The 27,864-nt window shown below is 40.1% G+C and overlaps 5 protein-coding genes across 7 annotated transcripts; 1 reads left to right on the forward strand and 4 right to left on the reverse strand.

Moving 5' to 3' along the window:
- Window positions 1-818: 818 nt before the first annotated feature.
- tmed4 (transmembrane p24 trafficking protein 4) lies at window positions 819-4,496 on the forward strand. The gene is made up of 5 exons (XM_042099100.1): window positions 819-1,015; window positions 1,691-1,791; window positions 2,508-2,633; window positions 2,747-2,893; window positions 3,084-4,496. The coding sequence occupies exons 1-5, from the start codon at window positions 877-879 to the stop codon at window positions 3,231-3,233; spliced, it is 663 nt and encodes a 220-aa protein (XP_041955034.1). The 5' UTR covers window positions 819-876; the 3' UTR covers window positions 3,234-4,496.
- Window positions 4,497-6,055: 1,559 nt separating this feature from the next.
- On the reverse strand, window positions 6,056-9,975 carry LOC121713971 (pyridoxal phosphate binding protein). 2 transcript variants are annotated; one of them, XM_042099085.1, is made up of 8 exons: window positions 9,821-9,975; window positions 8,904-9,011; window positions 8,755-8,790; window positions 8,237-8,312; window positions 7,932-8,072; window positions 7,658-7,800; window positions 6,780-6,878; window positions 6,056-6,377 (listed from the first exon to the last, which is right to left on the reverse strand). In XM_042099085.1, exons 1-8 carry the CDS (start codon window positions 9,908-9,910, stop codon window positions 6,228-6,230), a joined length of 843 nt encoding a protein of 280 aa, XP_041955019.1. In that variant the 5' UTR covers window positions 9,911-9,975; the 3' UTR covers window positions 6,056-6,227. The 2 variants fall into 2 exon arrangements, with proteins under 2 accessions (XP_041955019.1, XP_041955020.1); XM_042099086.1 differs by lacking the exon at window positions 9,821-9,975 and adding an exon at window positions 9,702-9,724.
- Window positions 9,976-10,847: 872 nt separating this feature from the next.
- Window positions 10,848-12,762, reverse strand: snrpg (small nuclear ribonucleoprotein polypeptide G). Its single transcript, XM_042099112.1, has 4 exons — window positions 12,606-12,762; window positions 12,235-12,257; window positions 11,765-11,889; window positions 10,848-11,094 (listed from the first exon to the last, which is right to left on the reverse strand). Exons 1-4 carry the CDS (start codon window positions 12,635-12,637, stop codon window positions 11,044-11,046), a joined length of 231 nt encoding a protein of 76 aa, XP_041955046.1. The 5' UTR covers window positions 12,638-12,762; the 3' UTR covers window positions 10,848-11,043.
- Window positions 12,763-15,715: 2,953 nt separating this feature from the next.
- si:ch211-148l7.4 (uncharacterized protein LOC563603 homolog) lies at window positions 15,716-18,592 on the reverse strand. The gene is made up of 2 exons (XM_042099054.1): window positions 18,378-18,592; window positions 15,716-17,732 (listed from the first exon to the last, which is right to left on the reverse strand). The coding sequence occupies exon 2, from the start codon at window positions 17,670-17,672 to the stop codon at window positions 16,170-16,172; it is 1,503 nt and encodes a 500-aa protein (XP_041954988.1). The 5' UTR covers window positions 17,673-17,732; window positions 18,378-18,592; the 3' UTR covers window positions 15,716-16,169.
- Window positions 18,593-18,825: 233 nt separating this feature from the next.
- Window positions 18,826-27,701, reverse strand: mylk2 (myosin light chain kinase 2). 2 transcript variants are annotated; one of them, XM_042099013.1, is made up of 18 exons: window positions 27,568-27,701; window positions 27,061-27,391; window positions 26,603-26,700; window positions 26,389-26,479; window positions 25,957-26,239; window positions 25,739-25,849; window positions 24,672-24,874; window positions 24,403-24,526; window positions 24,029-24,225; window positions 23,499-23,604; window positions 22,523-22,616; window positions 22,248-22,357; window positions 21,993-22,134; window positions 21,812-21,882; window positions 20,963-21,091; window positions 20,496-20,648; window positions 20,234-20,366; window positions 18,826-19,283 (listed from the first exon to the last, which is right to left on the reverse strand). In XM_042099013.1, exons 2-18 carry the CDS (start codon window positions 27,374-27,376, stop codon window positions 19,203-19,205), a joined length of 2,442 nt encoding a protein of 813 aa, XP_041954947.1. In that variant the 5' UTR covers window positions 27,377-27,391; window positions 27,568-27,701; the 3' UTR covers window positions 18,826-19,202. The 2 variants fall into 2 exon arrangements, with proteins under 2 accessions (XP_041954947.1, XP_041954948.1); XM_042099014.1 differs by having other exon boundaries at window positions 24,672-24,871; window positions 27,061-27,695.
- Window positions 27,702-27,864: the final 163 nt, after the last annotated feature.

Genomic DNA, 27,864 nt, shown 5'->3' on the forward strand with positions numbered 1-27,864 from the left:
TAGCACATATGCATAACCCCTCCCTCCATGCCACAGCCGAACTGTGGCCACACTTATACCTTTTCTTAAAATAGTTAAATATATAGATATTAAGACTTTACTTTATTTCTGCATTGTTGCACTTTTGGACTTACTCATTTGCACTATCACCATTGCACTATCACCATGACACTCATTCACACAGAGCACCTTACCTTACCTTACTATGCACAGAGAATCACAGGCTCAGTCCCAGCCTCAGTCATTGCAAGCGCCTCTGATTGATTAATCACCACTTTGTGGATAATGTTTTTAGAATTGATTTAGATTAAGTGTTAGTTCGTATAATTTGTATTTTAGTATATTTAGCATATTCTTTATCTTCTACAGTCTTTATTGCTTAGTTGTGTTTTTATATTATATACTTTAATTACTCTTTCTGCTGTTAAAGAATTTGTGTTGTCTGTATGCTGCTGAGACCTTGAATTTCCCCTGTGGATCAATAAAGTATCACCAGTATGCAGAGCTAGAGTTCAGTAGGGTGACAGCCGCAGGAAAGAAGCTTCCTCTATACCAGGTTCGGGTGCGGAGAGATGCCACCCAGAGGGGAGTGGGGTGAACAGTCTGTGGTTGGGGCGAGAACAGTCTTTAATGATGCTGCACTCTATCACATCTGCATCACTTCACATCTACCCATCTATGCATCTTCACTCAGACAATGCTATTAGGAGTGGAAGATTTGTGGAATTGGCCTATATTATCGTTGTCGTGGATGAGTTGGTATTTAAGCGACGTTGCCTTTAAGATGACGTCGATCCCAGAAACTGTCCTAGGAATCAATTTTCACAACAGTATTGTTCCCTTAGCTCAGATGATTACAGTGAGGGTGAGTTTGAAATGACGCCTGTGGTGTCTTTCACCGGCTTTTTGGCAGCGTTTGCTTGGCTTTCACTAAGCAACGCTCTTTACTTCCATATTGGTGAAACAGAAAAAAAATGTTTCATAGAAGAAATACCGGATGAAACCATGGTTATAGGTAGGTTCTCTCTTTGGTGCTAGCGGTCTCTGCAACGCTAGCTAGCTTGCTACTTTGCTATTTGGGGTGACAAGATGTGGTCCAACTAGCTAGCTAGGTGGTTTAGGAAATTAACTCTGATCTCCAGGTGCTTTGTGTGTGTGATTGTTATTGTATTGTGCATGTGTCATGTACACCGTCGTCGTTTCAAATGGATGCGGCTAGGAATATGAGTGCCACTGATAAAGGCCATGGCAAATTATTAGCTAGATTATCAGCAGCAGTTGGTGAATGGTAAACAGCGTGCACCACCCAGTATCCTGCTATCCAGGATACTGTTCGTGAGGGACCGGTCTAACCTGTTCTCATGTTTCATAACTTAGTTCATAACTAAGTAATTCATAACTTTGGAGGAAACTGCTGCTTTTTGTGCACCACGATGTTATTATCTAATAGACGCGTGGAAGTCATAACTTAATGGCAATAAAAAAGAAACCAAATTATTCTGCTTTATGTAATACATGTCGTTGGTAGCCTATTAAGTTTAGGAAATATATTATGTGTCATGTGTGGTAGAGGTATGAATGGAATATTTATAATTAAGGTTTATTTTGAGAAGATCATGGTTGTAATATACAGCTAAACCTGTGTGAATTCAAGGTGTTCATATGACTTGCTTTTCTTGCTGCCAAACAGGGAAATACAGGACACAACTATGGGACAAGCAAACTGGATCATTCCTGCCCTCCACCCCAGGGCTTGGGATGCATGTGGAGATCAAGGATCCAGAAACAAAGGTTACTCCTGACTCTCATGAATCAATTTCACCTGTGTATTTTTGACATTGTCACTTATAGGAAGGTCTGTCCTTTACACAGACCTTTAAACCTGTGTTTCTCAAACTTTTTCAGACCAAGGACCACTTGACCAATAAAAACAAAAAAATAAACTGACCTTGTTTAAAACCACAACCTTGTTAAACAACCACCTTGTTTAAAAAAAAAAAAAGAGTAGACCTACTTCAACAGTATATTACACAATAGGCCTACTCACTGAACCACCTTGCTTATTGTTTTTGCACCTTGCTTATTGTGTCCGAGGATTCATATGATTTAAACTGGCATAGCTTACATAGGCAGCGTTGCAGAACTGTTTGGATTTACATACAAATTGGTTCAATATGGCAAACAACTCATCTATATTATTTTTTACCATGTCTGCTTGCGGACCACTTGGGATAGCTTGCGGACCACACTTTGAAAAACACAGCTCTAAACTAATGGGATAGAATACAACTGGTAAATTCTCAGTAGAGGGCAAAGAGTATTACATTTCGGTTTCTGTGTATTGTCTCTGTGTCTCAGATCCAGATGTAGGATTTTTTTTCATTATTATTATTATTATTTTTCACTTTACTGGTCCTATATAGCGGTGAGGGTTTGCAGTTAACTGACTCCCCATGCTAACTGCTGTAACGTCATTCTAATGTCTGCGCTCCCTTTGTCTTTTTAAGATCATTCTCTCCCGTCAGTACGGCTCTGAAGGTCGGTTCACTTTTACCTCCCACACTCCTGGAGAGCACCAAATCTGCTTACACTCCAACTCCTCCAAGATGGCTCTGTTTGCGGGGGGCAAATTGGTAAAGGGCATATTAATAAACATGCATATTGTCACATAGATAACAAGTGTGTTAATTGACGTGTCTTGCCTTTTGTTTACTTTAGCTAAACTATTCAAATATTTTCTTTACAGAGAGTTCATCTGGACATTCAAGTGGGTGAACACACTAACAACTACCCAGAGATTGCAGCCAAGGACAAGCTGACTGAACTGCAGTTACGGGTCAGGCAGCTTCTGGATCAGATTGAGCAGATCCAGAAAGAGCAAAATTATCAGAGGGTGAGTTAATTTAGTAAAAAGCAGTGAGCAATCATCCTGCAACATTCATAGGAAAACATAACCTTTTGATGAATACACTGCCGTGATAAGAGTGAAGATTTTGTGCAGCCTTCTGACTTTCAACCATAGATAAGTAACATCAAACTGTAGCCAAAATGTCATATCACAACGATTCCATTTTTCTCCTCAGTATCGCGAGGAGCGTTTCCGCATGACGAGCGAGAGCACCAACCAGCGTGTCCTGTGGTGGTCCATTGCCCAGACTCTCATACTCATCGTCACAGGCATCTGGCAGATGAGGCACTTGAAGAGTTTTTTCGAGGCCAAGAAGCTTGTGTAAAATTAACCACCCAGGACTGATGTGTGTACAAGTTTACAAATGAAGACATTTTCACTCGTTAACCTCCCCCCCCCCCCCATATATATATACACAGAGGTCTGGCAAACTAATCATTCATAGAATACCCATACAAGTAGACACCTACACAATTAGTTAAATATCCACAATGTATTTCTTGCCCTATGTGTAGTACTTAGTCTTAATACAATGGCATACAAACTGATGTGTAAAGAGCCATGTTGTATGGCATCAGGTTTATACCATCACATTAAGAGTCACTGGCTCTACTAAAGTAGTCATTGGAATTATATGATTAATCATGTTACACTTCCATTACTTTGCAAAACCCAGAAAAAGATAGAATGAAGGATAGAAATGCTATATCAAGGTGAAATATAAGAGGCTTATATAATTTTTTTGGTTTTCTTTTGCTGGATGTATGTGTATATATTGATTTCATAAATGCCCCGTCTACTTCTGAAAACATTGTAGTTGTCAAATATGACCTGACTTGTTTTATTTATTTCCTTAAGTATAAAGTAATGGCAACATAACCCAGTGCTATTTTTGGTCGTGTTGACAGTTTCAGGTACCTTCCCATTTGTTGTTTTGAAACTTAGGTAGAATTATGTTTCATATAGAAGTGTACTTACTGGCTATACATGTGATGGCCCATGTGTATATTCTACATGATTTATCAGTACTGCAGCTATTCAGAAAGCAACCTCTCAAAATGTATTCAGTTGTGACACATCTGGTGTGTTTGTGTGTGTGTGTGTAAAGTTAAGGCACCATGGTTGGATCAGCATTTTCCTTGCATTGCAGTTCAGCACATTCCTGAATACACCACATAGATGTACTTGGTAACTAAGAAGCTGAATAGCTTAATGTACAAGAACAGCTTCTCAGTCAGCCAGTGTCATACTATGTGAAAACAGTATACTGATGATAAGCATTTTCTATTTTAGTTAGCATGTCCATTTTAAATGAAGTTAGATATGACTTTCTGTTACGTAGTATAATTCAGTCTCGTCTTTGTGTGAGACTAAGCTTAAGGTGTTTCATGGAATCACATTAATCTTGACCCCCATTATGTTGGCCATGGACAAAAGTTAAAGATGACAGTTATAACTGCAGGATGAAAGATTTCATGTTCTTGATGTTTTCGTACAGACTACAAAGATGTGTTTATTTATAAATGTCAAATTGCCTCTCTTAATATGCTGATAATAAATAGCTCAAACTACATGAGTGAAGATAAAAGCATTTGTTTCTCATGTGTGCATCACTGCAACATTAAAGAAACAGCCTTAAAGTGGAATGTATAGTGGTATCTATGAAACACAAAATCAGACAACTTTGCACGGCTGTCTTTTTGTTTATATTCTGCAAATGTGGCTAATTTCATTTCACAATAGTTGGTATAATAAAAATACCAAGGTCATGGACTCAAGTTCAACACATTTAATTACTCAAATGAAGGAAAAGCTCACTCACATCTACAGTAAGTCCTTGTGGTGGTAGATATGTAAGGGATAATGGCTGCCGAGGTGTCCTGTTACCGAATTAATGGACGAGGCAAAGAACTCCCTGACATGAAATACAAGTTTTTAACAATAAATACATTGCTTAGCTTTAATGTTTGATCAATGAGTATTTCCAAAGACTGGAGAAATGTTTGTCATTTATTTTTCCTATGATGTATTTTAAACAGTAGGTAAAAGAACCCTACATGCATAAAAATAAATCCTAATACAAATCCATATGACACTGAATGATACAACTACATATCAGCCTTTTCTCTCACCTATTATGACGTTGCATAGGAAAGTGTTTCACTATGTTTACTATTAGGTTTTGAAAACCCCTGAGGCCCGTGTACAGCCATTCCCAAGTGCTTTTACTTGGATCTGTCCGGCCTCTACTTTTGAATCCACCCTCACTGAGCTGCATAGTTCAGTAGAGCTGAATTCAGTACCCCTCTATTTTACTTATTCTCTAAGGAGAATGGTCTGCATTTATCCCAATCCGTGAATTAGTGAAACACACTCAGCACACAGTAAACACACAGTGAGGTGAAGCACACTAATCCCGGCGCAGTGAGCTGCCTGCTACAACAGCGGCACTCGGGGAGCAGTGAGGGGTTAGGTGCCTTGCTCAAGGGCACTTCAGCCGTTCCTACTGGTCGGGGTTCGAACCGGCAACCCTCCGGTTACAAGTCCGAAGCGCTAACCAGTAGTCCCCGGCTGCCCCTCATGGCAAGATGAAGACCAGTAGAGAAGTGCATAATCTTATAAACTTGACATACAGTATACTGCTGCAGCTGGACTAGTCAGTTACTTTAATGACATTTAAATTCCAGACAAACACATACTATTTCATGTCCTTAACTCTCAAAGCAAAAATTTGTCTGTTTGACAGAACAGTATTATAGTATAAATTTTATATATAAATGTTGACATACATCTTATCAACACCACATATCTTTGACTCAGAAGAATCAAAGCATGTAAGCTGTGACTATCAACTCCTCAGTCAACTCACAGAGAGGACAGGATGCTTCAGAAGTTACCACCACCTGATATACTAGAGTGAATCCATATGTATTTTAAAAAGTCATTTCGAACAGAAACAGAAACTGAATAACACCTACATACGGTAACAGTAAGGATGTTAGAATTGCAACTATTACTGGCACAAAAGGGAAATTATTCAGAGGCAATTATGTTGTTATTTACAATGTATGGGGCATCATTTTTTTGAAGAATGCAACCTTCCTGTGGACCTCAGATGTTGCTGAGGTTTTTGAACAAATAAACTGGTTAAGTTGAAGGTTTAAGCTTTATTTGTTTTAAAGTTCAAAAATGGATTGTATAGTGAAATATAAATCAATTTTAAGACACAAGATGGGTGCATTTTGTTGGTGGTGGTTGTCTTTGCTTTTGATGAGTTTCAGTCTGTGTGTAAGTGTGTGTTGGGCTCTTTATGGCATGATCATTGCTCTGTCACTGTCAGGTGCTCCAACTTCTTGGCAGCTTCTTCCGTCACAGCCTTTGTCCTCTTCTCTGGACTTGGAGTGTTAGGGTATTCTCGATTACCGAAAATAATACTACCCACACGCACATTTGTGGAGCCCACTTCAATCTGTGAAACCAAAAGTGTTTCACCATAATTACTTAGCAATATGTAGTCAAAGAGGGAGGTAATTAGTGGATGATTACATAATTTGATGAGAGCATCATTTATGAGGGGTGAACCATAGCCAGAAATATACTGCTCATAAAAATTAAGGGAACACTTCAATCATACACTGGATTGGTACTCTGACACTGTTTGGTTCTGAGCACAAGTAAAACTTTTGAGGCTAGTGTTTTATTTTGCAACAACTGTTAGACATTCTGTGAATGTAGTTTGAGAATGGAGAAAAGGGTGGAAGGTTTCAAAAAATGTTTTCTAACAATTGTGGAAAACTGTAAGTGTTCCCTTAATTTTTTTTGAGCAGTGTAGATTGTCCAATGTAGATAGGATTTCAAATGTTGAACTCACCGCATGTTCGAAATCAGTTGACATGCCCATACTAAGCTCTACTTCCTCAACTGGCATCTGAAGATTCTCACATATTTGCTGTCGACATTTCAGCAGCATCTACAGGTAAATAACAACTGCAAAATGTAATCCTGCGGGTGATCAAATCCTATCTGTCAATAGAATTCAATTCAAATATCAATACCTCTCAAACAAAACCATATGTTACCCAATCTGACAACATGTGTTGGAAGTTGTACATTCTAATTTTGAGATACAGGCCGATTACTTCAAAAAACATTTTCATTTTTGGAGTGATATGAAAGACGAGGCAGAGATTCATAGTTAAGATAAGAATGTAAAGTTACAAAAAATAATATTCAAGTAGGCTTATAACTTGCAAATCCTACCTGTACCTGCCTGTAACCTGTAACTTCAAACACTATTTCCTCAGTTTTTCAATTGGAAAAAGATGGCGGGAGGCCATATTTCAAAATGCTGTATCTTCACAACTATCCAAGACATGCTTTTAACCAGGATATCTCTCTTATATATATATATATATTTGGGTTTTTTTGCCTTTAATTGGACAGGACAGTGGAGAGTGACAGGAAGCAAGTGGGAGAGAGAGATGGCGTGGGATCAGGAAATGACCGCAGGTCGGATTCGAACCTGGGTCCCCATGGGCACTCGGACCCGTATACGGTACAAGCGCTGTAGCCTGCTGCGCCACAGCGCTCCCCTAACCAGGATATCATTTTAAAGCTCATCGTGTCCTCCGTCCATTGATCATAAAATCTCAATTTAGAAATGTGGGTCACTGTGACTAATTTTGCCAGATCGGGTCACATATGATCTCAATTTGACCTGTGTGTTATGTGGAATGTGAAAAACTATACCTGAAAGTCTGGATTGGGGCCTTCACTTAGGTCATACCCATATCTCCCAATTGTCATAAGTCCAGCGAAGTGGAGGGTGGGACAGTTGGAAACAATATGTTTGACTGTATTCACTGTATCTGCAGGTGGTAGCCCATGTTTGCCTACATGAAGATTACGAAAGTACAGCATTTGTATAACATGTATATTTCAATGAACATACACAATAAATCAAAAGAACTACAAAGCATCACATTACATTTAAATTAATGGCTAAAAAGCAACAATGACTTACTATCTTCACCACTGGTATTAATCTGGACCATGATCTTTAACCTCTGAGTGTTCGCTGCCCGTATCCTTTGCCAGGAACTGTTAACTTTGTCTGCTAACTTCGCAGAGTCTACCGTCTCCACCATAAAAAGATTAGGGACACCTAAAGATACAATAAGTTTAAGTAAGAGAAATGCAGTGATCTAATTTGCTGTCATGAGTATAATGTGACCCCCCCATGCACACTTACACATCAGCCCAGGATCCTGGTGCATTTAGAAGCAGTAAGATAACAGAGATCACGTAATACATGAGAATACTCAGTACCTAAAAGTTTGTTGACATTATTCTTCTGTAAGTGGCCAATGAAATGCCACTTAATTTCCGGGCAAGATGACAAAATCTGAAACAGATAAACACATATATTTCCCTCATACATGCCATCTGATCAACAAAGGGCCAGGGTTTACCCAACCAGTTCTCAACAACAACAACAAAAACGATATAACTATTATAAATAAATTACTTGGCTAGATTAGATTTAGAATGGATTAAAGAATTTCTCAGATTTTTATCCAAATGTGTAGCTTAGGTATGGCTGAGAATGCTGGAAGCATATCAACTACTTTGAGCAAAAGCTGTTATGCACGCTTGTTTTCCCACAGTCATACCTTACAAACTTATGATCTCTATTTTTCCCAAACTGCATATATTTAGATTGTGTGTAAAGATAACTCTCTGGACTAACCCACTGATAAGCACAGACAGAAGAACACATAAATCCAATTCATAGCCAAGAGTTGTTCCCTTAATTAGTTTTAGATCACCTTTACAAAACACCTTACCTGGGGATGAGAAGCTTTGTCCACAAGTTCATTTACCTAACAAACAAAGTCAAGACTGTTAAAAAAGAATCTTTACGTAAACTGATCGTTTAGACATCAGGCTTTGTTTCACAAAAATAAACACAAAGGCAGTCAAGGACTTCACTTACATAATTTTCTCCAAAGTTCCGCTGGCCCTGTTGGTAAGCCTGTACCACCATCTCAGGTGGTTTTGTCTTGCTCACAGCAACAAGACGTGGTGGCACACATGGCAGTGTCTGTAATATGATATGAATTTTACATATTTTTTTAATACTCTGGATTTGGCTTCAATGCCTTGCTTCCACACCACCCAGCAGAGGTTTCAGTGTTAACAGTGTCCTGTTCCGTCAGTTAGAACGTTAATAAAATCGAGGGATTACACAGACTTTTATTATGAAACATCTGGGTTTATGAGTGTTGCGTTTATTTTAAGATTAGCTTCAGTGGAAAGTGTTGATTTGAGATTATTCTGAAAACCAAATTAATCCAGCCTTTGGGGGGACAGTAATCGAAAATGTCACGATATTACTGTGACTCACACACACAATATGGCTCGTGACTGGTGTGCCAGTGCCACACTGCTAGCTAGCATACGTCTTTATCGTAACTTCGGATATAATTTCATATGATCCCCATTTCTAGAGACCCCCACCCGCACCCCCGTAACAGAAACGAAAAAGCCAGCTAACGTTACATGGCATTGCCATGGTAAAATGGCTAGCGAAGCGAACTAGCCTAGGGCATTTCGATAGTATCAGCAGAAGCAGCAGTAAGTGTTCCCCCTCACGTCAGACGTGATAACAACATGGACATGCAACATGATTTAGAGATATATTGTTAACACTCAAATGTGTTCACTGGTAATTATTTTACTATTGCAGAAATGGCTATAATTCTTGTCAGTAACTGAGCAAAGGTTGCCTTACGTAATCGTTAGGTAAAGCCCACACAGCTCAAAAATGGTGCAATTAATATCGTTGGACCATTCGCAAGAACAATACTCTGCCAATCTCACTTCTAATCTCGCTAATTTTGCGGAACTAACCTTCGGGCGACGGGCAGCCGCCTGGTTTACCCTGTCCACAACGGACTGCACCGCCTTTGCAACCTCCTCCGACATTACTACTTTCCACATAGCCTCAGTACATCTACATCGACCAATAACAAACACAGGTCGTTGACGCAGCGCGGACGATGTGGATCCGGCCAATTATATCACAATAAAAGTGTGCGGCTTGAATTTTGTAACCTATATACTCAACTTTTCTATTGAATGTTTTCAATGGTCTGCCAGAGGTGGTGTTAACCCCTTCACGACCCGATTTTTTCCCCGTTGAGCAAAATATATATACAGCTGCTGTGCATACATTAAGCACTCAAGTTGACTACATTTTTTTAAATCACATTCTTTCTTTTTCTTTGTAAATGAATCATGTATCGTAAATAAATAAATGGTATTCCTTAAAATACAGGGGGCATAAGTAAGAACACCCCTATGTGAATTTTATTTATTTATAAATGCCAGTTATTTCATGGATCAAGCCTACTATATGCATCGTGATAAAGTTCCCTTGATGGTCACGAATGAGATCCTTTGAGAAGACGAGAAGCATCTGGGGTCGCAAAACGTCTGCATTTCAGACTTCGTCCCTGCGAGAATTTAACAGGTGCGAAAATTCAAGATCCCCATGTTATTTTCTCATAGGAAAAATCGCAGAAAAAATACCGGATCTCAAAGAGGGCAGCTTTTTTAGTAGGCGGACTTCAGGGGTTGGTCTGAAAGTTAGTGAATTTTGACACAATGCGTGCAAATATCTTAGTCTAGATACCTTACGTCTTAGAAAAAAAATTGTCTTTCATAGACAGGACATTCAGAAAGAGCCTCTGCTAATGGCCTATTTAGGCTACTCTTTCTGGTTATGCCTAGATTATTTCATTTTGTGATATGCATCACAGCAGATGCACTCTTTAAACTTGGTTCTGATATCTATCTAACCAGTCAGGATAGAGTTGCAGAGGTAGACAATGCATTGTCCTCTGGTTCCTGACATGATGAAACACTTAGCCACATGATAGATCAAAAAGACATTTTATTTTTCTCTCATTCAAACATAAACTTACAAAAACACCATTCCCATTCTGATTCCCAGAGTTACTGTTCATAACACTTGACTAACAAATATCAACAAAAAATAACTGAACAATACAGAAAAAAAAAAAGTTCTCCATGGTTCTGTGTCATGCACCGATGCAAGGTCCCAAAATTCATCATACTCTTTCCAGCGCCTCCAACATAATAATGCTGTTTCCTCTGATCACCTGTTGGGTGAAAGAAAAGGATTGACTGTTCAGAACAAGATCCAAACCTCTATATACATGAACAAAAACATTAAGCTCATATGCTTCTGAGAGGGTAGGAGTGTGAAAATGGCTTGAGGCACCATAAAATATGGTTGATTGGCATTGTGCAAACAAAGATCATGAATGAGACATCATTAGATAGGCAATTATTACTTCTAGGACATATTGCCCATCAATGCATGTACACTGAATAAAATTGATTGCTATAAGAACTACAGTCTGTTGCATATTACAGTGACAGCTCCAAGAACTACAGTCTGTTGTATATTACAGCAACGATAAATTCTGATTTGCTTAGGATAACCACATCGATCCAGCTCTAAAAAGTGGTTAAGTATGCTTGTCCTGTGTATGCACCACCTGTCTATTCTTTGAATATGACATTGCACTTTTCTGCTTTGCATTGCGTTTCTGGTTAGACACAAACTGCATTACGTTGTCTTTGTACTTGTACTCTGCACATGACAATAAAGTTGAATCTAATCTAGACACAGACCAAGTCTGTTTTAGTGTTGGTGACTTGCTTACATAAAAATCTAAGACATAATTCTGAAATAGGCATTAGTTCCAATTCTCTCTCAAGTTATATTTGACTTCACATTTGTTTGACTCTATAACCTATACGCACCACCATGCCAATGTTGTTCTGCTGTCCCCCTGGTGCCATTTCCAAGCTATCGTCCACCACCAAGTTCATGAATGGGTCAAATCCACGCAATATGCCCTGAACATGGCGTCCTCCGTTCAGCTTTACTATAAAAGAAAGGACATCATCCATGCCGTAAGGAATTGAGACAATAAAAAAAGAGAAGATGTCACTGCATATAATGGCAGGCAAACCATTAAGGAAACTAGACATTTGAAAGTGAAGGGTTAGCTAACATTGTGTAGCAGGTAAGTTTGGCGAGCTAAGATGTAACTACAGAGTTATACATTAACAAAATTAACATGAACATTTTCTGCTCTATTGAATGTGATTAATACATTAAAGAACGTAATTAAAGTCATATGTAGGCATACACAACATCCTGAACCAAAGTATATGCCAAAACAAACTGAAAGGAAACAATGCTGAAAATTGTATGCAAAGTAACTCACGTGAAAGCTTCTTGTCCATGAATCTAAAAGGATAAAATGGAGTTTAGTTAATTTCAGCCTAGCACACGTACAGTTTTCTAGATAATAAACATCGTATTTAACCTGCTGACTCAAATAGACTACAAGTTACTCAGATACTACTAGTATCTGGCCATACATTTGTGGTACGTCCAACGACAAAGGGGCAGGTTATGATGATTCTGTGTTAAACACATGAATTAACGTTAGCAGGCTAGAAAATTAGCATTTGAACAATTTTGCCATTACCAGTAATAACCTAAGATACACAAATAGCAAACGCAAAAAAACGTAGCAAAAACTGTACATATGGCATAAGGTGAACGTGCTTGCTGAAACAGGGAGAAACTTACTTTTTCAACTCGGGTGGATGTGCTTTACTCATTTTCACGTTGTCTTCTCAACCTCGAAACGCTCACAAATCGTAATCCCACGCCAGTAGTGGTATCCGGTCTACCTTTCCCCACTTCCGGAGCTTTGAAAGAGCGGGTAAGGGTATTTGTGTCCTATTATTTATACTGCCACCTGCAGTGCTGGTATGGAAATCCTGATGCTTGGGGGAAACACACAGTTCACCCCTTGCAAGTGACGTCACGTTTTGTTCGCGCCACAGCAAAATAGCCTAGTGGACGGCAAGAACACGAATCAAATCAATGGGTTGTAATGGGACATATCGCACAGCTAGGAGATTATAAGTGAGATTTAACCGTAGTAATGCCCTTCCACGACTGTTGGCTTATTGTTTGGAATACAACAACATCCCATGTTCTTGCATAGATATATTTTGGTTTGTTTTCTTTGTGTTTCGGGAGTATTTCAACCACAATTGCATGCTTATCTCCTCAGTGTATGAAGCACAGCAGCGGTTGCTATAGCAACCATAGACTCTGAACAGGACGGCAGATAGCACTTAGGCAAAGTCTTTGGCCAGATCTGAATGTAAACAGATAATACCGTTCAAGTTTTTTTTTTTAATTTCCAATTTCTTTCCATTCTTTAACTTAAGACATGTAAGTAAGTTTATTCGCTGGGCAACGTACAAACTGACGAGTTACATTAGCCCTAGCACTATGAGCTACGATAAACGTTAGCTATCGTAACTCCCCCTATTTCCACCGGTCCCGTATTTCCACCGTCTTGCGTGTATGTGTCACTTAATATCCATTTCTATACAAACCAAGACAGCGGACTCCTATAGAAACGCAACCACGCACAACATAGGTGTATCTAAATTAGTCACCCCGCTCACAATCTGTTTGATCTACTGCCCTCTGGGAAGAGGTACAGAAGCCTGCGCTCCCGCACTACCAGACTCACCAACAGCTTCATACACCAAGCTGTAAGGATGCTGAACTCTCTCCCTCCTCTCCCCCCTCCACCCTCAGCTACATAACATCCTGGACATTGGACCCACAATGGCCGCCTGCACTACTCCACTTGCACACTTGTACACTTTACAACTTGGTGTTGTTGTCCTGAAAACACAACACTTCTGCTGCTCTTACATAACTTGCACCACTATGCCACTTTCTTTATTACTTAGGTCAAACAGAACTACCCAAGCCTTGTATTGGCCTGACTTTGCACTAGTATTTTATTGACTGTCTATGCACAATTTCAACCAAATTTTGCTGCTCTTATTTTTTCATTATTATATGTGCCCTCTTATTTACTTACTTTTTTGTTTACTTGAATGTTATGTTTGTCTGTGGACTTAAATTGGTAAAATATGTCTTGTCTTCACCGTGGGATAGTGAGAAACGTGATTTCGATCTCTTTGTATGTCTGGAACAGGTGAAGAAATTGACAATAAAGCTGACTTTGACTTTGATTAGCTATGTACCAAAAATGACATTTTACCGTGACTCGAGGAGCTGTAAACAGTGTTGTAAGGCTGCGTGTACACAACCGCTTGGAGCTCCAGTGGAATTTTAATTTCACGACGAGAATTCTCGGTCTAACCGTCCATGTGCCGTTGAAACGGTGTAAATAGGCGACCCATCAGGCCAGCACTATAACTCCGAGCGTGGTAAACAAAATCGGATATTTCAGGCAGTAAATGCTCCCGTTAAGAACCAAACCAGATTTTGTTCAAATCTACACAACTATGGCTACTGACAAATGTAAGGTTCATTTAGTAAATGTTATTTTGAAGTGTTAAAAAACATCGTTGTTTTAGAATTTCTGAACAAAAGTGGTGATAATTGGGGGTGTTACGATAGAATAGCTAGCTTCTAAGTGTGGCAGCTAGTTATTATTTCATGTTCTGATATGACATTCTTAACGTTTTGACTATGTTACAACTGATAAAAGCAAGACAAATAAAGTAACCAAATCGCTTTGCAATATTTTAGTCCAGAAATACTTATGGGTGTTCATTTACCATAATGTTAATTACAGTAGCCTAACGTAACGTTATCTCCCCTTGCTGTTACCACCTGTTTTAATAACTTTACATTTGCGATCATGACCCATTTCATCTAACAACACCACTGGCATCTTCTTTGACTATCAGACCCCAAAAAGCAATACATTGAACTACAAAGATGTTATAGTAATGGTGTTCAGTTCATCATAATCTGTATGACATAATGTAATTTGCCGTCCGTCTCCCATCTTTTTGCCGTCCAGCATGGAGCCGTCACGTGACTTAAGTCACGTGTCTGCAAAGGGTGAATACTGACAGTATATCTATGGGGCAAACAAGCACCACGGCACCACCCCACTTCAGCCCTACTGTAGCTGCATTCCTATCAGAAGACCACTTAAACAAACTGCAAAAATTCAAGCACATTCAATGACTGCCCACCCAGTTGGACAGAGGCAAGACAACATCTTTCCAGACACTTGATTAGTAATGGTGTCACCAGATCATATATGATTTATTTAAGCTGATGAATACTGAAATCATTCTGCTGAAGGGGTACACTCACAAACAAAACATTCATTTTACAGACAGTGATGAACATACAAGTGCTTTCAATGCTGAGACTGAATATCCCTGAATATAACAAATCACTTTTGGTTTAGGGTAATGTGGGGGACACACAGCAGCAATGATTGTGCAGTTTCGAAGCCAAATTATTCAATAAGGTTACTTTAAAGAATAAGTTATTTTTCTACTATCCAAGCAGAATTCTTACAAGAATCAATGTCAGTGCTGGACCTCTGCATGAAAATCTAATTTTGTCAAGTATAATAGTTTGGCACAAACTGATTCAAGAAATTATAGAAAAAGTATACACATATAAACTAAAGGATGAAAAGAACTTTCATCTTATAAGCATTATTTTTGAGACTTACCATGTTAGACATTCAATACCACCACAAAGGTTATTATGTTATCCTTGCATGAAATCTTCACACAGCACAGCTTGATGCCTTATTATGTTAAGTAGAACCTTGCATAATGCACACATGAAGCAAATAATTCCAAAGCAAACATATCCAAAATACAAAAAACGTCTGATATTTCATTTTAATGTCCTGCCATTTTGTACCTGTACCATCTTTTTGTACAATTCTGAATGAAAAACAATCACAGTGTCGATTATACTTGATGCAGTATATTTTACATCACCCCAATATCTCATCAATAAAATACATTTAAGCACAGTTTGGTTCAATGTAAGGCTCAGGTGTAAGTCTTTAAAAAAAAAAAAAAAAAAAAATAGACCCTAATAGAAAATGTAAACTGAGGGAGGAGGAAAAATAATCAGTTACACAACACAAATAGTTTTCCACAAACCTGAAAAAGTCTGCCTTATTGCTGGTGATAGCGGGTGGTAGCTAAGAGTCATCATATCAATCTAGAGTCATCAATAACTCAATTCATCTCTATTCGTGTATTCAGTTCCATCACCATGACCTAGCCCAGGAACGGCACAGAGGGTGGCTTCACAAAAGCATTAAAGAACTTAGTCATCACCATCACATCCTTCCTCGTCATTGTCACTGGGGAGATGCATCTGGCAATGCTGCAAGAAGCTGCTCAGTGTGGAGAAAGCCTGCCTGCATGGCACACAATGGTATAATAGTTCAGGCAGATTGGCTCTTCCTTCAACAGGGGTCATTTCTTCCTTGCAAACACTGCAATTCTTGGTTATTTCTGCCGGCTGATGAACCTCTTGGTGCTTGCAGAGGTCAGCTGGGGAGCTGAAAACCTCAAGACAAGATGGGCATGGGAACTCGCCCTCCTCCTCATGGATCTCTCGCTTTCGCCTTTGTTTTTTTGTGTCTGCTTTCGCTGTGGAGCTGCACTTAGTCTTTTTGGCTTTCCGGGTGGGGTTCTTTTCAGCTGCCTTTGTTTCCTTGGTGATCTTTGATGGCTTCACTCCTTGCGCAACCTTTCGCATCTGGTTCTGCTGCTGGGCGCTGTGCGTGCGGAGATGAGCCCAGCGCGTCAGGTGATGGAGGAACACTTTGCCACAGACGAGGCATGGGTATGTTTCGCTTTTCTTCCTCTGCCTGGTGCTCTTAGCTGATGGCCTGTGCTCGCGCCATGGTCTCTTCTCTCGTCGGTGCACCTCTTTCCTGTGCTGGTGCAGCATGGAGGTCTGGGAGAACACCCGGTCACAGGAGCGGCAGGGGAACTGCTGGCCCTTCTTCTGGCTCGCATTGCTTTTCTTTGCAGAGTCTGGTGCACTTTTACATTCTGATTCCACCGTTTTGCCATTCATTTTCCCTGCAGATTTCTGTGGAAGTTTAGTTGAATTCTTTGCCCACTGGCTTGGATGCCAGACCCGTTGATGATTAGCCAGTCCTGCAGGTGAGCGGAAAACCCTTCTACAAAGCAGGCATGCTCCTGGCCCGGGGGGTGATGGGGGAAGAGAAGCATATGAGGGCGTTGGTGTGGGAACAGGGGTATAAGATGGCACAGTAGAAGATTTGAGAGCTTTGGGACTAAGTGGAGCTGGCTGACATCCACCTGCCTGCTGGTGGTACAGCAACTCCTGTTTGTGGCTGAAAGCACGACCGCAGGGAGCACATGCATAGGGGCTGTTGTCATGGTGATGGCGGTAGAGGTGGGACTGCTCCTGTGGGCCCTTGGGGTCTGCCAGCTCAGAGGAGCATGCGGAACAAGGGGCACCGCGCTGGGCTTTTCCATGGCACAGCTGGCAGACTGGGCCTGAGCTGAGGCACTTGTGCAACTGGAGAGTAGAAAGGAGCGCAAACTCTTGGCCACACGCCTTGCAGCGGTGAGGCTTCCGCAAGACATGGAGTTTCTGTTGGTGACGAACAAGTCCTGCCAAATCTGGGAAATCCTGGTGGCACTCTTCACAAGTGGATACACCTGACTGGTGAGACTTTTGGTTGCGACCATCTTGCTTTTGCTCTGACTGAGCCATCAGTTCAGCCAACTTAGAAAAAGCATCTCCTGCATCTTTCCCTGCACCCCGGTTGTGTGAGGCCACATCCATCCTTGATCAACAAAATGCATCTGGTGATTTTAGGAGGATAAAGACGCTGCTCAAGCAATGCTGCAAGAAAAATAACATGTCACTAACTGATCAGTCATTAACAATACCTGAAGCACAGATAATAAATAAATGCTTTGTAACCCCAAAAGTAGCCTATGGTGTGATTTAGAAGTAGAATCTATCCTCTGCGGCAACGTTATCCTTATCCATTTGGAAAGTAATCTTTGCGTTGGTTTATGTGGACGATGTTAGGGTATGTAACCAAACGCATTAGAAACAACGAATACAACTGAACAGAATTTACTCTAACACTAACATTAGGCTATTTTAGTAATTTCCTTAGTGCTAGGCCTTTCACAAAACGCTACATCATTATTTGAGAGGCGCTGGAAATACTCATGGCAAAGACATCGGGTATGTTTAAACGGGATTGAGTGAATAAGGAAACAAGCATGAACCTCATTGGCCTTGGAAAGTGCCCAAACTACAATCGCAGTTGGTGCAAGGGACGCTGTGCGACTATGCACGTAGTTTTGTTTCGGAGCCTTGAGCAAAGTATTATGGAAGAGGCTACTGTCAATATTACATTTTAACATAATGTTAGGCTACTTGTAGCAACAAGTAGCTAACAAGATAACATTAGCCAGCCAGCTAGCTAGCTATTATGCTAACCTGTGAACTACAAACACGCGGAGCACAACTCACCAATGGAAGAAGACACTTCTGAACCAGAGGTGCACGAATTTCAGACAGAACCATGAAACTGACCACTGCAACTCCGTAGTGGGCGCACGTTGACGGAAACCAACTCAGAAATGTGCGGCTCTGAATGGTTCGATGTGTGTGTGTATGCTGCCTGTAGCACTTTGGTTTCAGTTTCATGAGGCTGATTCGCCTGCATGTAGATCTATTGGATCTAAACAGCAAGTTCTAGCAGCCACTAAGAACTACATTAACCACAATGCCTCTGTCTGGCTGCTTGGAACTTTAAAGGAATATGTTTCTCAAAACAAATGCTTAACAATAATGTATTTCTGGAACTATCTATTAGATCAACGTATTTTTTTTAGGTTACTCCTCAGACATAATGCGTTCAATTTTATTTGACCATGTCTGAAAATTGGGCTACATAAAGAACATACGTTCTCATACACAGACAAATAGGTTGTTTATTCATTAAATTACTTGATTGACAACAATACCTAAAAAATAATAATAATAATAATAAAACCTTGAAGAAATAATAATAATAATAACAAATATCACAGATTAATCATACATTTAATGTAAAGAGAAACAGTGCAAATAGTTTTTTTTGCCTATTGATATTGGAGACCATTTCGGCTATTAACTGGCCCTAAACAGAAAACAAGGTTACATAAAAAATAATGACACATTGACAAATTTGCCAAAGACTGAGGATGAAATGTAATTTTCGTCTAAACTGACATCTAAAATGACAAAACATGCAGACATTTTTACTGCACGCCTAACTCAGGTCCCAGGTGTTATTTTTATAAAATGGTGAAATCAGATTCCAAGGGATGTAAGAGAGCCTGAACTGGCAATCTTCTTAAACCTGTTGGCTGCAACAACAGCAATGTAGTTTTTCTGTGGAAGAAAACATACAGACATTATGCATTCATATAAAAGTATAAATGTGATTTAATCTTATTTAAGTGTATGGGACATTCTACCAGAAACATACATTTCCTGTCCTGGAATCGTTTCAATTAATTAAACCTTTAGAATGCAAAAAAATCGTAAACTGACTGACAGATGGTTGAATTCTAGGAGTTGTTGGGCTTTAAGATTTTTAAAAAAATATTATTATTAAAAACACTTTTGAAAATTACAAATCCTGAAAAATGAGGCATCCCCAGCCAAACCTGAGCTACATCTTTCACAGTTTTGTTGTGATAAAGACTGATAAATTCTAGAAATGAGTGGAGATTTACAACTGACTCCAAGTTTTCGTCATGCCCCATCACGTTTAAATAAAACACTACATAAAAATTGTACAATACGCTTTTAAAGTTATGACTCAAAGGCTGTGACATTTGACCAAGGTGATGCTGAAATTGATCAATGGTCAGTCCTGTCATTAAATTATTTGATTTTAAACAGTTGCGTGCTTTTTCCCCCTCAGGGGAATGATCTAAAGGGTCTGGCCCCGAATGGAATTGTTGTATATCTGAAATGGAATTGTTGCATTTCAGTATGTCTGAAAAGGTTACTGAAATCCCTGCTAAACCGTTAAAATAATAAAATAAAACCGTTTTTATTCTAGCATGTTCACAAGCAGACAAACGACCATTAAATTGACTGACCGTCAGGTCCTGTCACGTCAGGCCTATTAGTTATTTTAAAAAATGCATCTAAAAATGCATATATTCGAAATTAGAAACATCCTGAGATGGCACAACGTTCTTCACAGTTTAAGATTACCTCCATATGACTCAATGTTCAGATTCAAGAATAATATATTTTTTAAATGATTTTTTTAAGTGAAAATGTAAGGTTCTGGTAGGATGTCCCGTATGTGTATGGCAGCACAAGACCTTCCACATCCTTCTGGCCATGTATTTCTTCAATGAAACCTGTGACTTCAGAACAATATTGCTGTACTTTGCTTTCTCTGAAATGTTGTTGAGCCATGGGTGTTTGAGACACTGGGCAGCACTAAATCGTCCACTGTAGACAAGGAACAAAAAGCTTGCATTTTTTCAGTTAAGTAAACACTCAATACTCATTTATTCATTTTTAATGAATAACACCAACATATGGCCCATACATTCCACAGCATCTCCAACAAAAAATCACCTTTTTTCTTTGATGAGCAGGTTGGATATGAAGTCTTTTGCTTCTGCAGAGATGTGCTCAAACGCATCCTCATCAAAGTACCAGTTGACCATGACAACATTGTTGAGAGTCTGTGTGTCATCATCACCCAAGAATGGGGACAGGCCACTGAGACTATTGAGAGGAAAAAGGTAAAGCAAAGATGGCCAGGGTTGTAAAAACAAACTCATTTTCAAAAAGGTTGTGATGCTGGGTAAAATGCAAATAACAGAGTGCAATAATCAGACGGCACATTTTGAAACCGATAAATCATGCTATTTTATATTGAAAAAAATATGTTTATATAGCAGAAGACACTTCAAGCAGGACTATGAAAAATATTAAATTTTTAAACTATGTGTAACGTGAAATACGTTGAAATAAAATGCATTAACTGACGACCATAATCAAAACCAAACTGTCTTGCGTATCCCAAAAATGTGACTCACAGCATATAGGTAATAACCCCTAGAGACCACATGTCTGTGGGGAAGGAGACAAAGTCAAAGTTCACAATCTCTGGGGCCAGAAATTCTGGTGTCCCAAATGATACACGAAGCTTCTCCCTGGGCTTGTATCTAGGACAAAAGGGGAAGACACAAAGGAGACCACAGACTGCCATTTTACTATGGAGCAGTAAACATAACCTCTGATACTACTTCAAACCCATTGCAATATATTCTGAAGAGTTTCAGTGATGTTTCCTAATTGCTGGAAGTAAACCTCATTTTCTTAATAAACTGTTTGTTTATTCCAGAAGCATGTAAGAAAAATGTATACCCACTAAGTTGACCTACAACCAATACATTGAATGCTAGCTCTCTCTCTCCATTTTAATCCTCCAGTAACTCAGCACTTATCCTTCTTTATGTATGTATGTATCAGGTGAGTATCTTGTATAATTTGCTTATCCTAATGTGTACATACTCATCTCTCTACCCAGCTGGCTTTAGCCAGATAGCCAGACAGCTTGTTCAACACACATTGCCAAATATATGGTCAGAAATACATTAGTTAGCACCATACAATAGTAGTATTATCTGGTTGCTAGTTGGAGAAGCAAACCAAGAGATGCCTTTTATAGATTCCTTTCATTCTAATGGTAGGCCATATTCCCAAGGCCCACTAATGTTGTGGTAAATGACGAGACTGTATTAATTCTTCACCTACAGAGATGTGCTTTTATGCCTGGCAGCACAAACTTAGAGGCGAGTGAATTCATACTGTATTCACCACGTTAACTCATTAAGACATGTTGAGGAGGAGGTGATAGAGGCACAAACTCATTCAAGACATACCTCCTGGCCAGCCCAAAGTCAATGATCTTCACTTGATGACCTGTGTGATTCACACAGAGGATGTTCTCAGGCTGTGAGTATCAGAAAGAAAGATTCCGTCCATCAGTATTTAGACAATGACACAAAGCATTGAGAAAGACAATGTAATGTAATAATATCATATTAGTATAAGACATCTCACCTTCAGGTCAAGGTGGAGAACATACATCTGGTGCATGTATTGGACACCTTCGCAGATTTGTTTCACAAACACCATTGCATCCACCTCTGTCAGCGGGGAACTCTCATCCACAATTCTCTCAAACAGCTCCCCACCCTCAACACTGGGAATTAATCACAAGTGTCAGTGCCATTGGTTATGATGAACTAAAAAAGAATAAAAAGAGCTATCATGACGGTAAAAGGATAGTGGATAGTAATGAAAGGTTTTACTCACTACTCAATAATGAGGATGGCCTGGTTTTTAACCTCAAAAGCTGCATACAACTGTAGGATGTTTGCATGATTTAACTGGTTCATCACTTGTATCTCATTCATAGTCAATTCCTGCCAAACAGACAGGACACTATTAAGTCATCTCGACTCAAGTTAACAGAATTCATTTTACAAGTGCAAGACGATTCAAATCCAATACAACGCCCCCCCAAATGTAATTGACACCAACTGGTAATGCACTTCTTGAGCAGTGTGTTCAGTATTAGGTTAATATACCTTTTCTTTAGCAGTTCGTGTGCTGATGATCTTGGCTGCTAGCCTCAGGCCAGTGGTAATTTCAGTACATTTATGCACTTTGCCAAAACGTCCACTGTAACGACACAGTGCATTTTTACAATGACCAGTTCAGATTTATTCATAAGAGTATGGCTAATAACAAGGCCACCATGTATGCTACATATGCAAAGTCACACAATACACACTACCTTTCTACACACAACACTAACTTTCCTTGTCATGAAATGTATTATAAATCTTCTGGCTTTGAGTTAAAGATGCATTTTGGCATAGATTATGTAACCTGCATTTCAGCAGAATGTCAGCAGGTGGCAGATTGTTCACTGCTACACCGCTATTCTGTAGAGTAGAGAATTTAAAGTGAGTAAAAAGTGTTCCAACAAGTTGTTGGAACCACTAGAACAGCCATTATTTGAAGCACATATTTCCAGGACACGAAGTTAAACTGAAGTTTAGCTGGTATGCTATGTGTTCACCAAAACCAATATGCTAGGGGAAGGACCGAAAGGACCTGCCAAAACGCAGGTTGTCTTACAAGGGAGAATTTATGTCTTGTAGGGCTGCCTAGGTTGACCTAAACACAGTGTTATTTTTTCATGACATTTCATTCAAATGCAGTAACACCTTGTTTCATTTTTCTGATTACTGTTAGTATAACCTGCTGAATGATAACTGTCTCAATAGAAAAATATGTTTCCAAGTGCACTGATGAAAGCATATTCATGCAAGTTTTCAAGTGTGTACACACATTCATTTACCTCACTTAAAACCATTGACTAAAGCAACTTCACTATAACGTTACCAGATTTGTGAGCAACAAGGAAGGGATGGTCCACTGTGCTCTCTGGATGGGCTATTTGGAACTAAATGCCTAAAGCCATTGTAAGGCTCTGGGCATTGTGTGCCCAATAAGAATATGCACAGGATATTTAGAAAAAGGGAGTATTAAACTCACCCGCCCAGGACCTCTTTGGTGTGCACAGTGAAGAGATCGTATGGAGGACTGGAGTTCAAAGCAACAAACCGGTGGGAGAAGGGGGCAGGTTGAGGAGCAACATCATCTTAATGGCAAAAGGGAGACAAAACTGATTTAATGGCCCAGAATTGAGCCAATACCGACATATTGGTCCATAATGTGATGATAAGTCTTGCTTACAAGACCCTTCAAAACTACAACTGGCCTATAATGACCATTGGCATAACATCACACCTGTGATTATATTTATACTTAAAATACATTCCTTGTTGGGCAATGAAGGAACAGGTGCTGGTGAAGGGCAGGGGTTGCAGGCAACAAAGGGAAAAAGGATTAAAGCGCTCCAGATACTTCACAACAGGTCAAACCAAACTCGCGCTGCCTCAGCCTGTCACTCCACATCAATCAGCATTATAACCACTCACACAGGCCATCCACAGCCAGCCTCTGACTTACACTCACCACTGCAATCAGCATTACTTGCATAGCTTACTCAAATGTACACTTACCAACGACTTTCAGTGCTGTTTTGGGGGGGTCCTTTGTTGTGGTGGTCTTTTCGTCCACAGCTGGAACCACTCTGATCTGTATGTCACTGGCTGGGACTTTATCAGCAGGAGCTAAGACAGGAGCTGTTGCTGGGGTCTTCGGCAGCAGTGGCAACTTATCAGGCACCGGGTCAGTGTTTGGTTGCAAACTCTGTAATCTAACATCAGTGCAAAATTTTATATAAAACAAACACATTCAATCTGTAAACTCATTACATTTTTTTTTATGTTTTGAGACAAATTCAAAATGTTCATCTTCTGCCTCTGAAACAACAGCTTGTAAACTTATGAGAATCACCATGGGCCTCTGTATGGATATTTCCAAACTTTCTAACCTCTGCAAGGATTCTGGACAGCTTTGGACATGTCTGAGGGACAGCACATCTGCCATGAATGACGGAACAGCCAGTTGTGTCTTCTTAGAAGGGGCAAGACTCAACGGAGATGCTGCTGCATTTTCTGTCATTATAACCAAGACAATGAAATAAATATCACTTATAAAACACCACCTCTTCTAATATACTGAAGTCACAATCTATCGTACAAGAGACATTCACTGACAAAGATAAAGGAATTAACATGATGTGCATATGTGACAATTTACCAGCTTCTTTTGGGAATTTTGTAGGGGGTGATTTGACAGAGACTGTCGGTTGGGCAGGGCTAGATTGGATCTGTTTGTCCATACTGGAGTCCTTATCAGGTGGAGCTGCAGCCGGTTCCTCAGTGCAGGGATCTGTTGTCTTCACCAGGGGAGGTGTGCATTTAGAAGCAGGCTCTGGTGCTGGCTTTGAATTCTGCAGTCTGTCGTGAAATAGAAAAGACCATTCCTGCATGAATGACAAAGTTGTCTCAATTGAAATACAACAAAAGGTCAATGCCAAGTGACTGTCTTAACCAAATCAACATCAAAAGTTACAGTTTGAAATTAAATCAATTTCTTGAAATTATACCCCACACTTCCCAGAACTCCAACCACAAATCCTCTCCATAGTAGCATGGATGTTTCATGATTGATGATGTTTCATGAGCTTAGTTAATTTGCTTTAAAAAACAATTTACTTTGACGTAGCAAAGTTGCCCTCAAAGGCTATGCCAAATGCAGTTCAGCATTAAATGCATATTCCAGTCACCGACTGACATTGTTTTGGTCTCAAACTAAAAATGACACTCCCCAAATGGACTATAGGTTGTTGTTAGACCGGAGTTTCCATTTAAGCGCAAAGAGTACTGTTATTGTGCAGCAAACACAATATGGAGGGTTCATTCATTTAAAGAGTGCAGAATGTATTTGCTTGTTTGTTGCATACTGGCTGCAATGTCTGCAGTCTTCTTTTGAACGGAAGACACTTAGAGGCAAACAAGTTGTTGGATTTCGCAAGAAGCAGTCAGGTTGGTGTATCTTGACCCTTTGGCAACAGGCTTAACCTGATTTAATCAATCGATCAAATACAGGGAATGAAGCAAAAATGCAGGCCAAAGTGAACAAGCCACAACCTGGGCTCTTTTGGGGTGCTGTGTGTGTGTGTGTGTGTGTGTGTGTGTGTGTGTGTGTGGGGGGGGGGGGGGGGGGGGGGGTGGATATAAGACATGTTTATGTCTTATATCCATCCCCTGCATCATTCACCCTCAGACACAATGCACTTGCACACAGCATGAAGAGCACCTGACCTCTGGCCCAGTTCATTCTTGGCTGAAGCAGTCCCTGGCCCGTCCCCCACACTACCCGTCTGCGGCTGGGGTGAGAGAGCCATTGGGGGAAGCCCCGGCTTTGGCTCATACCTGCATCACACAGGGTGGTGAATCAAACGGTAAACATGCATTTATATTCAAACTCGTAGTAAACTGCTGAAATTTTGCCTTTTGCGCCTAATGAGTGAAAAACTGACCCGCTCTGAGAGTCTGAAGTGTTTTGCTCTTTGGAACCAGGGCAGCCCACGGGTGGTGAAACACTGGCCACAACTGTCTTTGATGCAGGTGTGACCTTTATTACTTTTCCCTCTGACATTGCATTCTTTGACACGGTGTTAGCCTTCACAGATGAGGAGGTGGCAGGCACATTTTGCTTTACAGAGATACTTTTAACATCACTTTGATCTGGTGACTGATGTCCTCTCTCCTGTTTTGTCCTGGGCACTGCAGCCGCTTCTGTTTCCTTATGACCACTTGTGTCTGCAAGGAAGAGAGAAAGAATCCATAGGACATAATGATCCTTATCATTTTTTCCCTTTTAAAATGTATTATTATTACATTATTGCTTATAGTTGTTGCATTCCGGAAGGTTCCCACTGAGGAATCAACAGTTAACTGTTTAAAAGCACCTGTGAGGCTGTTAGAATCAACATTTCTATAAAGGCCCGTCAGGACTCTCTGCTCATGTCTGTTCGCTTCAAGCTGTACATAAACTTCATCCTGAAATAGATTATCCACATGGTAATCAGTAAATCATTAGTCACTGGCTAAATTTGGCAGCTACATGGTCATAAAACAATTTCAGACAAAAACAGACAAATAAAATCACTGGTTTCCACTCACCGCAAGCATCCTCATAGGAAGGGACTTTCTCCTTTGCTGTATCCCCATCGGTACAGATACATTTTCAGCAATAGTGTGCAAGCCCCTCTCTTCCAGGCCTTTAATTTGACATGAATTAAAATGGTCTATTTGTACATAACTGCTAGTGTTATAATGACAATATTATACAATATCCACCACAAGATATCCAAGGCAGAAATAATTGGTTTACACATCCAGCTCACAGAATTATCACCCAACAGAATTAATTCAACCTGTACTGCTTAAAATAAATGTTTTAATCATATTATGCTTTGCACCATTGCTTGTCAGATTTCCTAATGATTTTGTCACACTTAATTCTTAGCCCTCCGTGTTTAGAGTGGGGTTTTGTTATGATTGAGCTGATTGTCATGCTTGTCTTGATACAGAATGCAACTCAGTTTGTACTGCATATTTAACATCCTGGACATGCTCACCTCGCATCAGAGTTTCCAAGGTCCTCTGAATATCCAGAACATTCTTCTGGAGTGAGTCTAGTACTCTGGCTTGAGTAGAGAGCATGCTGGTCATGGCTTCTTGCTGGTTTGTGTGTTTGCTGCATGTCCTACACATGATACAGTCCCTGCTAGGCTGAGGCAATGGAACAGTGGGTTTAGCCTCGAAATTATCCAGCCTAGCCTTCAGGTTTGCCAGGATGGCTGGCCGGGTGGCTGGACACTGCCCTGGACCCGTGGCTCCAGTACTTACATTCCGCCATGGATATGTGGGAGTAGCAGACTGCTTCTTATCCATTTAGTCGGTTTAAGCCTGTTGGAGGGTTAATTTTCTGCTTGTAAATCAAAGTCAGACCAGCATAAACCGACATACAATGCACTTTGCACAAAATGTCAGCAAGAAATATCATGGAAGTGAATTCAGTCCTGCTATCCAAAGACAACCATTGAATGTTTGGATTCAGCAATAATTTCTGGTGTTATCCATACCAGATACTGGTGAGCAGTCAAAGGAAAAGATCAACCTTTTCTTCATAGCAAAGGCCCAGGCACAGAATAGGGAAGTGGAGAGAATGAGCCTCATGCAGTCCTCTCTGGAGTGAACAGGAGCAGTCAAGCTTAGATTCCACCTTTATCTGCTGGTGCTGGGGCCAGTGCACCAGAAATAGGCAACTCTGGAAAGGAGGGGCTTGCAAGGGTCTGGAGTCTTGAATAGTAACCGATAACAGAAATATGTGAAGCAGGCAGTGGAAACGTCAAACAGGCAGTGTTTTTTTCCAATATAAT

Source organism: Alosa sapidissima, chromosome 7 (genome assembly GCF_018492685.1).
Source record: "Alosa sapidissima isolate fAloSap1 chromosome 7, fAloSap1.pri, whole genome shotgun sequence".
In the NCBI taxonomy this organism is placed as follows: Eukaryota; Metazoa; Chordata; class Actinopteri; order Clupeiformes; family Clupeidae; genus Alosa; species Alosa sapidissima.